The 15,344-nt window shown below is 49.0% G+C and overlaps 1 protein-coding gene across 8 annotated transcripts in view; it reads right to left on the reverse strand.

Annotated features, from left to right (window-relative positions):
- Nucleotides 1-2,051: 2,051 nt before the first annotated feature.
- Nucleotides 2,052-15,344, reverse strand: part of CD6 (CD6 molecule) — a 45,215-nt gene continuing 31,922 nt past the window's right edge. Inside the window, exons 4-14 of one of the 8 annotated variants that reach the window (XM_027858834.1) lie at nucleotides 14,963-15,274; nucleotides 14,043-14,108; nucleotides 12,458-12,598; nucleotides 12,117-12,218; nucleotides 11,102-11,224; nucleotides 9,523-9,594; nucleotides 9,428-9,441; nucleotides 8,737-8,913; nucleotides 6,875-7,066; nucleotides 4,586-4,711; nucleotides 2,052-3,481 (exon numbers count right to left, since the gene is read on the reverse strand). In XM_027858834.1, the coding sequence (XP_027714635.1) occupies nucleotides 3,314-3,481; nucleotides 4,586-4,711; nucleotides 6,875-7,066; nucleotides 8,737-8,913; nucleotides 9,428-9,441; nucleotides 9,523-9,594; nucleotides 11,102-11,224; nucleotides 12,117-12,218; nucleotides 12,458-12,598; nucleotides 14,043-14,108; nucleotides 14,963-15,274 (1,493 nt within the window). In that variant the 3' untranslated portion in view covers nucleotides 2,052-3,313. Of the gene's footprint in view, nucleotides 3,482-4,585; nucleotides 4,712-6,874; nucleotides 7,067-8,736; nucleotides 8,929-9,427; nucleotides 9,442-9,522; nucleotides 9,595-11,101; nucleotides 11,225-12,116; nucleotides 12,219-12,457; nucleotides 12,599-14,042; nucleotides 14,109-14,962; nucleotides 15,275-15,344 lie in introns of all 8 variants that reach the window. The other 7 variants (XM_027858827.1, XM_027858829.1, XM_027858830.1 and 4 more) reach the window with 7 other exon arrangements.

Raw genomic sequence — 15,344 nt, forward strand, 5'->3', positions numbered from 1 at the left:
ATTGAGGAATGAGACTGTTAACATTCTGGCCTGGCGTTACCTGAGCTTGGCACAGTACCTGCCATGTAGTCACTTGATAAAAGCTGAATGAATGAGGAAGCTCTCTATGTTTGGTTTGCTCGGACTGATGATGATGGAGGCCTTTGAATGGATGCTTCTCTATGAGCAGCCATGGATCCCAAGGAAGATCTTTCTCCCCTCCAGACCCAGACTGAAGCAAAGTTATCTCCTTCCTGGGGAAGGGGGAAGAGGAAAATCAAGGTCGTTGTGTTCACTTTGGCAGACCATGCGCTGAGGTGGGGGCTTGGAGCAGTCTGGGACATCTGCCTAGCTGCAGGCTGGTGCAGAAGGGTTCCTGAGACTCCTTGTCCCCCAGAGGGAAGGTGGGTTTTAAAAAAAATAAGTGAACTTTGCCAGTGAAATTAGAAAGCACAGAGCCTTGTGGACAATTACAATACTTTATGATGCCGCTGATGTGGTCCCTCTCTTCACCACCTCTGAGTTTCAGTTCTCTGGAGCTTCTGTGGCTGGAGAACCCATCACCCTCCATCCCCACTCCACCCCACCCCCAGCAAACCTGGTGATTAGCCTTTCTGAACTGAGCTGGGCAGATCCTGTGATAAGACACTGAGTCTCTCCACCCTCCTTGGACTCAAAGCCTTGCTAATTTGGAAGGGCTGGCTGGAGCTGATGTTCTGATGGACCATCCCTTGAGAGCCCAGAGTCACCTTCATGTTATGACAAAGCTCTGGAGAAAGCCTTCAAGGGACGTCTGATCCACAGACCATGCTTACTCAGTATTTACTGGACTGAATCACGAACTCCCAGCATGAAAGAGAAAAGCCCCCACTAATGTCACCCCTAATAGTCTGACCTTTCCAGAATGGGCCCTTGGAATAGAGCCCTAGGAATCAGGGTCACTTTTCCCCAAACGAGGTCAAAGCCCACTCCAGGCAACAGCCATCATTTGCCCTGGCATAGTGCTTTGTGCGTAGTAGGCACTTCAAGAATATTTGTTGAATTCAGTTGTTGAAATCTCCACATGTCTGTTTAGCAGCATTAAGGGGAGCATGAGCAGTGTGGAATCTCATTTCTCCATCTCATTACACTTTAGTTCCCTTCACATACTCTGGTCCAGTCTGTTGCTTGAATACAAGACTGTATTTCCAAAAAAAGGACTAGATTTCCCATCTCTGTGCCTTTGCACTGGTAGTCTCCCCTGCCTGGCATGCCCTCTTCTTCATCTCTACTTCTTATATTCCCTGCCATCCTTCAAGACTCATCTCAAATCCTACCTTCTGTAGGAGGCTGTTTCTGCCTTGCCCCCAGCCCCTTTACGTTTACCCTTACATATTCTGTGTGGAGCTTGTATATAACCAGATATTTCCATATTGTCCCCCCAATTAGAGTGTAAGCCCCTTAAGGGTGAGGATTCTGCACGTAGGAGTGGGGTTTTTTTTGTCTTCTGTTGCACCCCTGGTGCTTTGCACATATCAAGCCCTTAATAAATGCCTGTTGACTGACTCACTTCTGCATCTTAAAAACCCTTGTTTACTTCCAGACTTAACTCCAATGACAAGATGACAATGTCTATGGGAGGCCTTTCTCTATCCCTAGCAGTCGTCATTGTCCTCCATCTCAAATGAGTGGTTCACATACATATAACATATATGTGTGTGTGTGTGTGTGTATTTGTATGTGTGCCTGTCTGTATACACACATACACACACTTGTGTGATAGAATATAAGCTCTCTGAGGACAGGCAAAGGTTCACTCTTGTCTTTGTCCCCAGTGCTTGGCACAGTGCTTCTTGCACATAGTAGAGACTTACAAAGTGATCATCAATCCATCAGCTGCTGACCCCATTACAATTGCAGAGCTTCTTGATCTTAAATGCTCACATTGACTTCACACTCCATTTTTTGCTTAGAAAGCTCATTTATTCTCAGTGTAGTCAGGAATGAGCGAACCAAAGTCTCTTCTCCTGCTTCTCTGGGACTCACTCCAGGATTGAGGGAAAACTATGGACAATGGCAATTTCTCTGTAAGCTACATTCTTTTTTTTTTTTTTTTTTTTTACCAACGGGAAAATAAAACTGACCTCTGCAAATCTCATCTGGAGAAGGATGGGAAGGAATTGTGAGTTCCTGTCTCAGCCTTCCTCCATTGGCATCCACTTGAATATATCCTCTGGCCCAAGCACATGGCCCCTGCTTCTGGGGAACTGACAGCGTGCTGTGGGGAAGCAGTCTCTCTCCAGATACAAGACAAGGTCTCCACTGGAAGCCATTGGTGCCTCCTGGGATTCCCAGGGATGGTGTCCTGAGGAAATTCCATAGGTCTGGCTCATGCTGTGGCTTCTGCTGTGCTTAGCAGGTATTATTATTATAGGGAGGGCTTGGGAAGCCTTGGGCAGAGGGCAACAGTCAACATCTTAGCGATAATGCATTATAGGATTTCAAGCTCAAAGGGATATTCTAGATCATCTAGTTCAGTCTCCTTTTTCAATGAGAAGACTGAGGCTCAGAGAGAAGTGACTTGTCCAAGGGCCTATAGATAGTAACAGAGCCGGGATCCAACCCCAGGTCCTCTTTTTCAAAATCAAGATCTTGTCATATGGGGACAACTTGAAGGCAACCAGCCTGAGAATGAGGACCTCCCTAGTCAATGAGGGGGATGTTGACAGTTCACCAGCACGAGGGGAGGGGGTTAGAAGGGCAAGAGGGCCCTGTGAGAACTAACTGAAGGAACTTGGGGTATTTACATTTGACAAAAGAAGACACAGAGTACATGAAAACTCCCTTCAATGTCACATGGTGGAAGGATTGTTCTGCTTGGCTCCAGAGGATGGAATGAGGAGCAATGGTGATGGAAGGGTGGGGGTAGGGGTTCAGAGGGCCAGATTGAGGCTTGATGTCTGGAGGAGCTTCATAGCAAGTTGAGCTGTCCAAAAGTGGAATGAGCCATCCCAGGAGGTAGCAGGTTTCCCCCCACTGGAGACTGTCAAGTGGAGGCTACATGACCATTTGTTGGCAATGTTGCAGAAAGGATTTTTGGTGAAGTCTGTGAGCAGATGGGGCCTGAGGTTCCTTCCAGACCTGGGATTCTCCTCCCGCCACCCAGAGGCACAGGCACAGGTTGGTAGATTCATCAGGGGACAAGGGTCAAGACATATTAGCTGATGTTAATTGGTTTGAGGCTCAGGAACTGCAGGGTGGACACTGTTTAGCTCAGGGTAGGGAATGGGATATTTTCTTTCCAAAGTGGTAGATTCCCAGATCTGAATCTGTATGGTTTGTGGCTTTGGATGATCTAGGAGGGAAGGCAGGAAGGCAGGAATGGGAGGTCGGCGGTGCAGGAATCCACAGGTATCCTTCCTTCTCTCTCTCTGGGTCTTGCTCTACGAAGCTCCGATGTCATCATAATCTTCACTAGATGAATCATCTTCATGACTGCCCGTGACTGCTGTGGTAGGTGGCTCTGCCCAATCCAGAATATGTATGTGACAAACACACTTCATACCATGAGACCCTTGCTTCCTCTGGCTCCCAGAGCTCCAATATGTTAGATGAGACCCTCAAAATACAAGCCCCTGTGGTCCTTATCTCCAATCCCCAACCATCCTCTGCTCAGTACATATTTCTCTTCCCCTGGTGAATTCTCTCTGGGACAAGATGATTAATATTGTGAATTCCAGAGCTCAAGGAATAACTCCAGCCCTTCCCCCCTCAGGCACACAGCCACTGACAAGGACATTGGGAAGGCTCGACTTTGTGCCCCAAACCCAGAACAAGATCACAGATCTGGAACTGGGAAGGACCTTAGAGGTCCATGGAGTCTAACTCCTTCATTTTACAGAGAAAGAAACTGAGCCCCTAAAAGGAGAAGTGATCTTAGAGACTAAATCCAATCTTCTCATTTTACAAATGAGGAAACTGAGGCCCAGAGAAGTTATGGTACTTGTCAACAGTCACAAAGGTAAGTAAGCAGCAGAGCTGGGATTTAAAATCCAGTCCTCCAGCTTCAGATTTCTACTGCACTGTCTAGCCCATCAAGCCAGCCTTGCCCCTCTAAGATGGAGTCCCAAATGGTAAAATCAGGACCAGAGAATCAACTCCAAGGCAAAGGCTCTTGTCTCCACACCTCTTGGTGAGAGAAATGAAAGGACCACAAGGACATGCTAGGTAGGCCCAGAGCCTGGAGTGCTGGATTTGGAGCCAGGATAGACCTGAATTCAAATCCTGCTCAGCCTTTACTAGCTATGTGACCTTGGGCAAGTCACTTAACCTTTCTCGACCTCAGTTTATCCATCTATAAAATGATGATAATAAGTGCACCTACCTCCCAGGGTTGTTGTGAGGGTCAAATGAGATAACATATGCTCTGCAAACCTTAGAGCACTATATAAATGCTGTTATTGTTGTTATTATTATTAATAAGACTCCCTGCCTCAAATACACATACAAACACATCCCTCTCTCTGCGTTGGGTTCATCCACCCAAACCAAACATCCTGACCGGCCCTGCCTGCCTGCTCCCCATTCACTCCGTGAATATTTCACTTTCTTCTTTCCCCTCTATTACCTGGACACACAAAAGGCAGGGTGGGAGGCTCCTGAGATGAGCCAAAATTCTCGTAGCACTCCCCAGAGGAGGTGCTGGAGCTGTCCTCAGCCGCTGGTCCTGCTGAAACGATTCTAGAGTGGCTTCCTGCAAGGGAACCGGGAACAAGGGAAGACCTCTTTCTCAACGGGACCTGGTCGTAGGGCCATCTGATTCTGCTTGGCCTCAGGGGGCAAAATTAGAATCACTGGGGGAGAGTGGCAGAGGCACATTCGGGCTCAGAAATCACTTCCTAACATTATGCCAGAATCCCGAAGCCCGGTTGGCAGGGATCTCCGAGATCTTTTTGTCCCACTAGCGCTTAACAAGGACCTTTGGAAGTGGTGGTTCAGTCTCTGAATGCAGACCTCCAGGGATAAGGAACCTAGACCCTCACAAGGCAGCCCACTGATTCTACTTTGGGACATTTCTCACTAGTGGGAAATCTTTCCTTATATTAAGCATAAAACTCCATCTCTGCGATTTGGAAAAGATTGTTCCTAGTTTTTACCTCTGGAGCCAAGGAGAATAAGCCTAATCTCTCTTTCATGTGATGGGTTTTTAAATGCTTAGGACCATAGAATCGTAGTTTAGATCTGGAACAGACCTCAGAGCCAATTGGTCCAACCCCCTCATTTTCCAGATGGAGAAACTGAGTCTCAGAGAGGTGCATTAACTTATAAGATCATGAATCCATAGCTAGAAGGGTCCTTACATGTCGTTTAGTCTAACCTCATTTTACAGATGATGAAACTGGTGTTTAGAGGAAGTAAAATGACTTGGTCAGGGTCTCACAGATCATAAGTAGAAGAGTCAGGATTTGAACTCATGTCTTCCAGACTCCAAAGCCAATGCTCTACCCACTGTATCATACTGACTTTTGTGAAGACCACTGTCCTATCCTTCCCCCAAGACTTTTCTTCTTCAGACTAATCTCCCCCCTTCCCCCAGGTCTTTCAACTGGTTATCACCAATTAGGTGGTACAGTGGCTAGAGTGCTACATCTGGAGTCTGGAAGACTTAAGTTCAAATCCTGTCTCAGATACTTTCTACCTAGGCAACTCTGTCTGCTTCAGTTTCCTCATCTGTAAAATGGGATTAATAGAATAATTACAGTAACTACCTGCCAGGATATCTCATTATCAAATGAAATAATATTTATAAGGCTCTTTGCAAATCTTAAAGCACTATCTAAATGCTAGGTATTATTATTATTATTATTATTAGATGTCTGCACCATCCTGGTCATTCTCATTGTTGCAGGGATACAAATATGTACTGGTCATACTAGAGGGAACTTCGTATGTCACTTCGGAACAAGTCTCATATTTCAGAGGAAGAAACTAATGTCCCATGTGGGGAAGGGACTTCATCTAGCTACCACAGACTGCCAGGGGTTAGAGCAGGATTAAAATCCAGACCTCTTGCTCCTTCCTTCAGTTAGGGGCTGGACTCATTGCAGTCACAGGACCCTTTTAGCTCTACAAATTTATAGTTTTATGATTCCCAGGACAGCCCAGGTTCATGGTTCCTCCCAATAAGATTGTTTTGGGCATAAGCGGGAATAGTTTTATTTATTTTTAATTTAATTTTCTTTTATTTTCAGTTCCAAATTCTCTTCCTCCCCCTCTCCCTCCTCTCCTCCCCTACCTATTGAGAAGGCAAGAAAAACAAAGCCATTCCAAATATGTATAATCAAACAAAATAAATTACTGCATTGATCATGTTGAAAGAAAGGAAGGAAGGAAGGAAGGAAGGAAGGAAGGAAGGAAGAAAGAAAGAAAGAAAGAAAGAAAGAAAGAAAGAAAGAAAGAAAGAAAGAAAGAAAGGAAGGAAGGAAGGAAGGAAGGAAGGAAGGAAGGAACGAAGGAAGGAAGGAAGGAAGAAAGAAAAAAAGAAAGAAGAACATCTGTTTTAATCTGCCATCTGAGGCCATCAGCTCCCAATCTGGAGGTGGATAGCATGTTTCATCATGAGCCCTTTGGAATCGTGGTCCAACCAGATTTTTAAAAAATTAAAACTTTATTGATGCCTCTCTTTTGTTTTTTAAATCAATGTCTCTCATATGAGAGCTATGTGTTCCCTCCTATTCACTGTGTGAGTCTTCCCTTGCAACAACCCCCCCCAAAAAAAAACAGTTCAGCAAAACTAACTAGTACACTGACTATGTCAGGTATGCAACATTCTAGAACCACAGCCCTCTCCTTCTCTCCCCAGACACCCTCCACCCAGATTTGCTGGAATAAGGGCTCTCCCCCTGGATGAGCTTACCAAGAAGAGTGGCCCGGGACCCAGCCAGCTCCAGGTTGGGAGGTGGCTCCAGAATGTTCCTCTCTGAAGAAAAGCCTTGGAAGTTGGACTGAGGCAGCTTGCTGGTGGGACTGTTGCAGTAATCTTCCCCAGAAGAGGTGCTGGATTCGCTGTTGTGCCTCGGGCAGTTCTGAGAAGCCAGGAGACGTACATCTATAACCCAAAGGGGAAAGTTTGTGAGGTTAGACTAGAGGGGAAGGTGAGCCATTTTCCCAAAAAGATGACCTGCAACAGAAGGGCTTCAAGTTAATCCCCAAAAAAAAACCTTTTTTCTGGGATGTCTAGAATTTAGAGGTGGAAAAGGCCACAAAGATTAGCTGGTCTACTCCCCCATCCCCATTTTACAGATGGGAAAGTGAGAACCAGAGAAGTGCCTGATAACTCACACTTCCATATTTTCTTTTCCTTCCCCAGGTAGCCAAGCAAGCTAACCATCTAGGGGAGGAGTTAGGGGGAGGGGAAGGCGAGCGCCAACATTTGCTTCACAGTAGGAACTGTGTACCCAATGGACTTGAGTTCTACCCTCCAAGCCAAGCAAAAGGAATGTTATAGCAGTCACAGAAGGGGTGGTGGGTTTCAGAGGGCACAGGGTGGCCTTGGACGGTCACTGGCCTTGTAACCTGAAGCTCAGGGACCATATGTTGGCTTGGCCACTTCTTATCTCTCTATGACCTTGACCTGGCAAGAACCTTGACCTTTGGAGGGTTTTGGTTGCACTAGGTGGCCTTTCAAGTCCCTTCCAGCTTGGACTCCAGGTGATGGTGTGACATGTGGAGTCTGAAGGGAACCCAATGCTCCAGGAGGGTCTGGCTGGGGCATGGAAAGAGGCTGCCACAAGAGGTGGTAAATTCCTCAGAGTGCAAACCTACGATAACTCATATTTAAATGTCACTTTTGGGTTTGCAAAGCACTTTACATATATCTCATTTCATCCTCACAATAACCATGGGAGAGGAGTACTTTTATTATGCCCATTTCATAGATGAGAAAACTAAGGTATATGGAAGTTAAGTTAAACTACCAAAAGTCAGCTAGGTAGTGCAATGGATAGAGAGCTAGACTTTGAGGCCAGAAGACCTGAGTTCAAATCCAGCCTACTTACTAGCTGTATGGATCTGGGCAAGTCACCTAACTTCTATCTGCCTCAGTTTCCACATCTGTAAAATGGAGATAATAATAGCACCTACCTCTCAGTTAGCATCTGTAAAGCGCTTTGTCAACCTTAAAGCACTAAATAAATGCTAGCTAGCCTAATAGTGACTTACCCAGGGTCACACAGCCAGGAAGTATCTGAGGCCAGATTTGAACTTAGGCCTTCATGACTTGTCAGGGATGTCTCACAGACCCGGATGTGAACTGATATAGCTAGAAGGGACCTCAGCTGCCTCCTGGAACTACTCTCCATGTTACGAAGGAGGAAACCGGAGTCACACATGGGGAAGTGATGACCCAGGCTGCCCGGGCCAGTGAGCGTCAGAGGTAGCATTAGAACTCTGGCTCTGAAACCCACACTTTGCATTCTAGGTTGGGGGGAGAGGATCATTCTGCAGGTTCCCTCCAGCTCTAGAATTCTAGGGCTCGTGATTCCCAGGATGCGCCAATTCCATGCTTCTTCTAACCAGATATTTGAAAAGTAAAGCCTTCTCGTGCGTGTACCAGTCATTTCAGATACATTCCCTTTCCCATCCCTCCACAAGGAAAAACAGCTAAGAAAAAGCAATTGATACAGTGATACCGTATGTGACATTCTGCACCCATAGACCCGTCCCCAAAACCTTCACCGAAATTTGACAGGACGGGGCTTCTCCCTTGGCTAAGCTCACCAGGCAGAGTGGCCCGGGACCCCGCCAGCTCCAGGTTGGGAGGCGGCTCCAGAATGTTCCTCTCCGAAGAAAAGCCTCGGAAGTTGGACTGAGGCAGCTTGCTGGTGGGACTGTTGCAGTAACCTTCCCCCGAAGAGGTGCTGGACTCGCTGCTGTGCCTCGGGCAGCTCTGAGGAGCTGGGACTGGGGCATCTGTAATGCGAAGTCAACATCTGGGGGGTTAGAATGGAGGGGGAGGAGAACTTCTCTGAGAACAGGAAAAGATGACCTGTAGTAACTCAAGTCAGTCCACAAGAATTTTAGCAAGAAGACTCTATCTAGGTTAATCTAAAAATGAAGAGGTAAACAGACCGTTGTCAGGTCCACAGGACTTAGAGCAAGAAGGAACCTTGGAGATCAACTAATCTATCCCCCCATTAACATTTGGGGAAACTGAGGCCCAGAGAGGAGACCAATAATAACTCCCACCTATATAGTGCTTTAAGGCTTACAGAACACTTTAAAAAACCAACCTGTGAAGGAGCCACTCCACCTGTTTCTGAGGCCCAGAAAGGCAAAGCAATTTGTACAAGGTTATAAGGTTAAAAGTGGCACGGCTGAGATTTGAACCCAGGCCTTTCGGCTCCAAACCCAAGGCCCTTTCCACTACTCTAGCTGGCTCCTGCTCACGTAGTGGGTTGGTGAGAGAAGCTGCCGCTGGAGCATCTCAGGGTAAGCTGAGCCTCCAAGGGGGCCCTAGCGTTCCTTCCCCGTCCCGTACACCACGTTGGAAGCTTCCTTCCTCACCCTCCTGCAGTGGGGGCATCCTGAACCTGCTCTGCTGGGCCATGTCCTCAGTCACTCGGTGCTTCTGGGAGTCTGAAAGCAGAGTTCATGAAGGGGATGACATGGGGTCCCAGCAGCCCTGCCCTGGGGCAGCAGTGGAGGGCGGAGGGGTCTCAGGGCTCTGAGGCCAAGGCTAGTGGGGGTGGGGCAGGGGATGAGCCCCAGAGATGCTGCAGAACACACTTGGAGTTGGAGGGGGAGACCCGGGTTTGAATCCTCCCTCCCTCTGAAACCTGGCAAGTCACCTCCTCCTGTGAGCCCTGGGCTCCTCATCTGGAGGCTAAGACTACAGAGGTGACAGAGAGAGCTCCCGGTCTGTGCCTTGGTCACCTTTGCCACCCTCTCTGAAGGATCTGCTTCACAAGGTGACTAAACACAAGTAGGACGGTGTCTGTGATGGCTTTGGAAGGCCTTCAAACCCTCTGCTCACATCAGAGCTTCGGATTAGGCTCGGTCTGTGAAAAGCAGATGTGGGGGGCTCCACAGACAGCCGGGGCAGTCCTGAGTGAAGTGTGGCTGGAGGGAAGGTGGGACAGAGAACCGGATCTAGAGTCTGAGCCCTGAGTTCGAATCTCGGGGCTGCCATTTCCTCCCTGAGTGATCTTGGACGAGTCACTTCCCTTCCCTGGCCTCGTTTTCCTCATCCGTCAAATGAGGGGTTCAATCGCCTCCGAGATCTCTTCCAGCTCTAGATGTCTCATCTTATGAGGTGCCACCCTGTGCCCCTCTGGGAAGGTGGTAGAGAGAGAAAGATGCCACCCCTGGAGTCAGAGGACCGGTACTTAGGACCTAAGGTAAGTCATTTTCCATCCCCAGAACCTCAGTTTCCTCATAGACAAAAAGAGGGAGTCGCCTCAAAGACGGCTCCAGGTTGTGGGTGAAAGGAATCGGCCCCCCAGTACTGTGAGTCCAAGTGTGGCCGCTCTCAGATGCCCCCTTGGGGATCGCTCCTCCACAAGTGATCAGGAACCTTGCTTGGACGCCTGCCTTAAACCCCGATGTCCTATTTATGACTTTGCCTCAACCTCAGGGCCCACAAGTAGTGCAGGGGGGAGCGTTTGGGGAGACCAGGTAGAAGGGGCAATGGCCGAGGCAGGTAGGAGTGGCAGAGAGAGCCTGGGCTCTGGGGGAGCTATCCTTCCCCCCACCCACCTTGAGTCTCTGTACAGTGGGCTGAGGCTCCGAAGGAGGAGGGGGAGGGGCAGAGGAGGGCTGGGACAGAGATGCTGACATCACCAGGAAGAAGGGGCAGTCCCGAGAGCGGGAGGATGTCCCTGACAAGGACCTATCCAGATTTGTCCCAGGACCTCAAAGCATTTAGCACCTGTGAACCTATTCCTTCTCCTCTGTGAAAAAAAGAAACAAGAAAACTTTCTCCCATTTCACAGAAGGAATAAATGAGGCAGAGAGTATCTAGGTCTCCCCAGGAGGCAGTGCTAAAACTCAACAGTGGAACCCAGGAGGCCCATCTTCCAGCCTGGTGCCCCTTTGATTCATCTGAAGCTCCCCAGGCCAAGGAGTCAGGCAGGGAGGCACTCACTATAGAAGGTGGAGAGGGGCACTGGGGGCTGGGTGTGGAAATCGTAGAATTCATAGTCAGAGTCAGAGTCCGAGACGGGGTCCTTCGAGGGCGGGGCTTTCACCTGCTGGGAGGGCTTGGGTGCTGGGAAGAAAACAACAGAAAGAGGGGGAAGGGGGATGGGCAACTGCTTCAGAAAGACCGTTAGATTCAACACCATCCAGTGTGCATTGATCAAACGTCTACTGTGAGCCTGGCACTGCGCTGGGCACTGGGGAGACCAAGACAAAATGGAAATGGGAGCCCCCAAGAAGCCTGCGGGTCATTGGTTAGTGGCAAGGACCTGGTGACGTGGTGGGAAGGTGCTGAATTTGAGCTCAACGGACAAAGGGTCAAACCCAACCTCTATTCTTACTCTCTGTGTAACCTGGGGAAGGCCACCGATCCTCTATGGGCTGTGGCTTCCCCAGCTGTGAAATGAGGGGGGTGGGCTAGCTCTGAACCCTCTAAGAAGAAAGGGTGAAGGCACGCCAAAGAGGGGTCAGGGAATCGTAAACCAAGAGCAGGAAGGCACCTTGGAAGTCACCTGACTTCTAAGTCAGCCCTGAAAGGCCAAACAACTTGCCCCAGGTCTCACACGTAACGCAGAGGCAGGATTTGAACCCAAGCCCTTTCCATCGTACCATGAAGAAAGCAAAAGAGGGAAAAGGGAGTAGGGAGTGGGAGCCAGGAGGATCGGGAGTTGGTAGGGAGCTGATTGGCTGGTCTATTTTGAGTGGTGACGATGCCACAAATGCCCTAGTCCATCAGCACAGTAATTATTTGCTCTGGGAAGAAAAGATTGCTCCTTCATGCCATGAGATGGATACTCTACACTGTTTTCCAGCTCCCGGCTCCAGATGGGACTGCCATTCTGGCTCAAGAGCCCGGGGAAATGCTGACCCTTCCTCGGGGATGAGCACTGCCTGCCCCATCCCCAAGCTCCATGCTATCATCTGCCTACAGCCCCCCAACATCAAGTGGGATGGAATTCTACCTTCCTCTTTGGGGACGATGACAGAGACCTCCTGGTAGCTATTGCTGCCTCCGAAGGTGGCCGTGGATGTCCGCTGATTATGATTTTCCGTGGTTGGGAGGGCTGAGGGTGGGGAGGCACATAAGTAGTGGAAAGAGTTTGGGGTTAGGAGTCTGAAGGCCTGGCTTCTGGGCTGAAGATCTATCCCCTACTAGCTTTGTGACTTTGGGAAAGTCACTTTTGCCTCTCAGGGCCTCAGTTTACCCAATTTGCCCCAGTGCTCTCAGGGGGTAAGCAGGCTAATCTCATACCCATCCTGGGAGAGCACACTCCTAGGGATTGTAAGTGTCCAGGACACTTACCATACTTTCCTTTAGCCTTCAGAAAGATGAAAGTCAGAGTGATGAGCGACGCCAGGAGGAGAACTCCTAGGATGATGCAGAAGATAAGGGGGAGCTGCTCCCAAGACTCCTTCTTTTGCTTTCCAATTGGCACAAAGGATGCTGGAGATGAGAGGCCCCATGTGAGTGAAGAAAAGAACATGAAGAGATCAGGCCTTAGGGCTGGAACGCTGACCGCCGGCTGAAATGGGCCGCCCTGTGTCCCCGGTCCAGAGTCCTTATTTGCCTTCAAGGCTCCATCCCGGAGCCACCTCCTCCATGAAGGCTTCCTGGAACCTCCTAGCTAAAGCTCACTCCCTCCTCCGGTTAGGGGTTTCTGGGGGTCAGGAGTGTTCTTAGTTTTGTTTTTCTCTCTTTAGCGCCTGGCACATAGTAAGCACTTTATCGATGCTTGTTGAATGTTATTGAAGACATGCATCTGATTTCTACCCTATTGTAAGCTCCCCATGGAAAGTACCTCCTCCTCCAGGGGAGGTCTGGAGGAAGCTTCCAAGTCTGGAGACTTGGTCACTGTAGAAGAAAGTGGGCAACAGCACATAGTAGGCATTTACCAAATGCTTGTTGATTTGAATCAAAGGCTCGATGTTGTGGTCTGAAGATCTGGATTTGAGTCCTGACTCTAAGTTACTAATCAATCCTATAACCCTGGCCTGGGCAAGTCCTGTACTGCCTTCTGCCTTGGTTTCTCCATCTATAAAATGGGGATGATATAAGCATGTGATGTCAGAACTAGAGAGGTTATGGGATCTTGGATTTAGGACTAGAAGGAACCTTAGAAATCATTAATTCTAATCCTCACATTTACAGGTGAGGAAACAGGTTTGGATAGGTTAAATGACTCATCTAGGGTCCCACAGCCAGTATCTGAGGTAGGGTTTTCAATTCCAGCACTCTCTTCACTCTGCCATGCTGCATCTAATCTAAACCATAGCTGAGTAGGAATCTTCTATATAACTTTTTTTTTTTTTTAAGGAGGCAATCAGGGTTAAGTGACTTGCCCAGGGTCACATTGCTAGTGAGTGTCTGAGGCTGGATTTGAACTCAGGTCCTCCTGACTCCAGGGCCAGTGTTCTATCCATTGTGCCACCTAGCTACCCCTGTATAACATTTTCAATAAGCCTCTGCTGAGAGACCTTGAGGGATGTGACTGTCCCATTGTCTTCATCTTTAAAATCTTCACAAGATTCCCTCTCATCTCATGGTGCTCTGTTCCAGGAGAGTATTATCACTTTTGTAGGCAGAATATTACTCAGCTCATCTAACCTAAATCCATTCTGTTCTGTGATGAGTACAAAATTAACTGCTCACTATCTCCCACCTGGGATCCCTTTGCATAATTGGAGATAAATTAAATGAATACATATCGGTGAGAATTCTAGTGGAAGGCGCTGAGCTAGGAATTGGCAGATGCATCAGGGGTTTGGAATCAACCAGCTACCCTTAGGTAGCCATGAAGTACCCAGAGTGTCCCTGAGAGAGGATGCATGCCTCCCCTCCATTTCCAGTCAGCCCTGGGAGATTGGACCTCCCTTCTTGGAAAACTCACCTGTTGTGAGTAACTGAGGTCTTGAGGAGGTCTTGGGAATCAGTGACGTATTGAAAGTCCAAGAGCCTGGCAGAGAGACCAAAAAGAACATTAGTGTCAACCAAACTAGGACAGATAAAGAAGGGCTGGGAGAATATGGCGGAGGCATGGAGTGTGTTACAGAGGGAATGAGGAGACATCGGGGCTGGGAGGTATTGATCTGAGGAGCCAGAACTGTAGGAGCAGTCCCATGGAAGGGGTAGCTGGGCTGTCCCCCTCCTTCCAGCCCATTCCCACTGCTACTAAGGGATAGCTGAGCGGTGATGGTGGCAGCAGCGGCCGTGATCCTACAGCTGCTGTCAATGCCTTTGACACTGGGAGGAGATGAAATGAAGCCGGGGTACAAGGGGATGCTTGGGGCACTCCAGCGAAAGAAACACTGGACCACAGACCCAGGCCGTTCCGTCCCCTGAGGGCCAGCAGAGTTGTGAGTGGTTCCTCAGCACATGAAGCGCAACACTCCGAGGCCATCTGTTAGGTCACTGGGGGCTTCCTGTCTGCGTCAGCAGAAGGAGGACTCTGGCCAAGGAATCAAAAGCCCTTAGGTGTTACTGTTCTGCCCCCAGTGACCTCGCTACAGAGATCTCAGCTGATGGCCCTGATGCTGGCGCTTCTCTCCCCACCAAATCATCTTGGATTTATTCTGCGTGAACGTCCATGTGTACATGTGACTGTTACTATAGAATGTAAGCTTCTCGAGGGCAGCCCTGCTTCCTTTCTCTCTTTGTATCCCCAAAGCTTAGCACAGTGTCTTGTACCTAGTAGCCCCTGTTTGTTGAGTTGAGATGAATTTGAATGTAACAATAGATGAAGATTATAGCATCATAGCATCACAGGGACCTGAGGGTACAGCAGAGAGACAGATGGGCAAAAGGACAGACCTGAGCAAATCACGCTGGCATCCTCCTTGTGACCGCAGTCGTGGTTTCTCTGGGCAGGACACTCCCACAGGGAGAGCTCGCTCCCAGAGCAGTTCACCTCATCCAGGTGGATGGGCCCTTCGCCCTTCTGGAAGTATGAGCCCTCCAGGGCCTCGACAGCCTGACCACAGCCCAGCTGCCTGCATACAACATTAGCATCGTTCAGGTCCCAGGCATCGTCACATACAGTCCCCCAAGAGCCTTCGTCCTTCAGCTCTACCCGACCTGCACAAGGATCACCTCCATCCACCAGCCGCACGGCGGTGTGGACTTCTGGAATAGGAGGGAGACCGAGGGAGACGTAGGGGATGGAAAGGAAGGCATACGGGGAGGGGAGGGAAGG

Source organism: Vombatus ursinus, unplaced genomic scaffold, assembly GCF_900497805.2.
Source record: "Vombatus ursinus unplaced genomic scaffold, bare-nosed wombat genome assembly UNPS02013931.1, whole genome shotgun sequence".
Lineage (NCBI taxonomy): Eukaryota > Metazoa > Chordata > Mammalia > Diprotodontia > Vombatidae > Vombatus > Vombatus ursinus.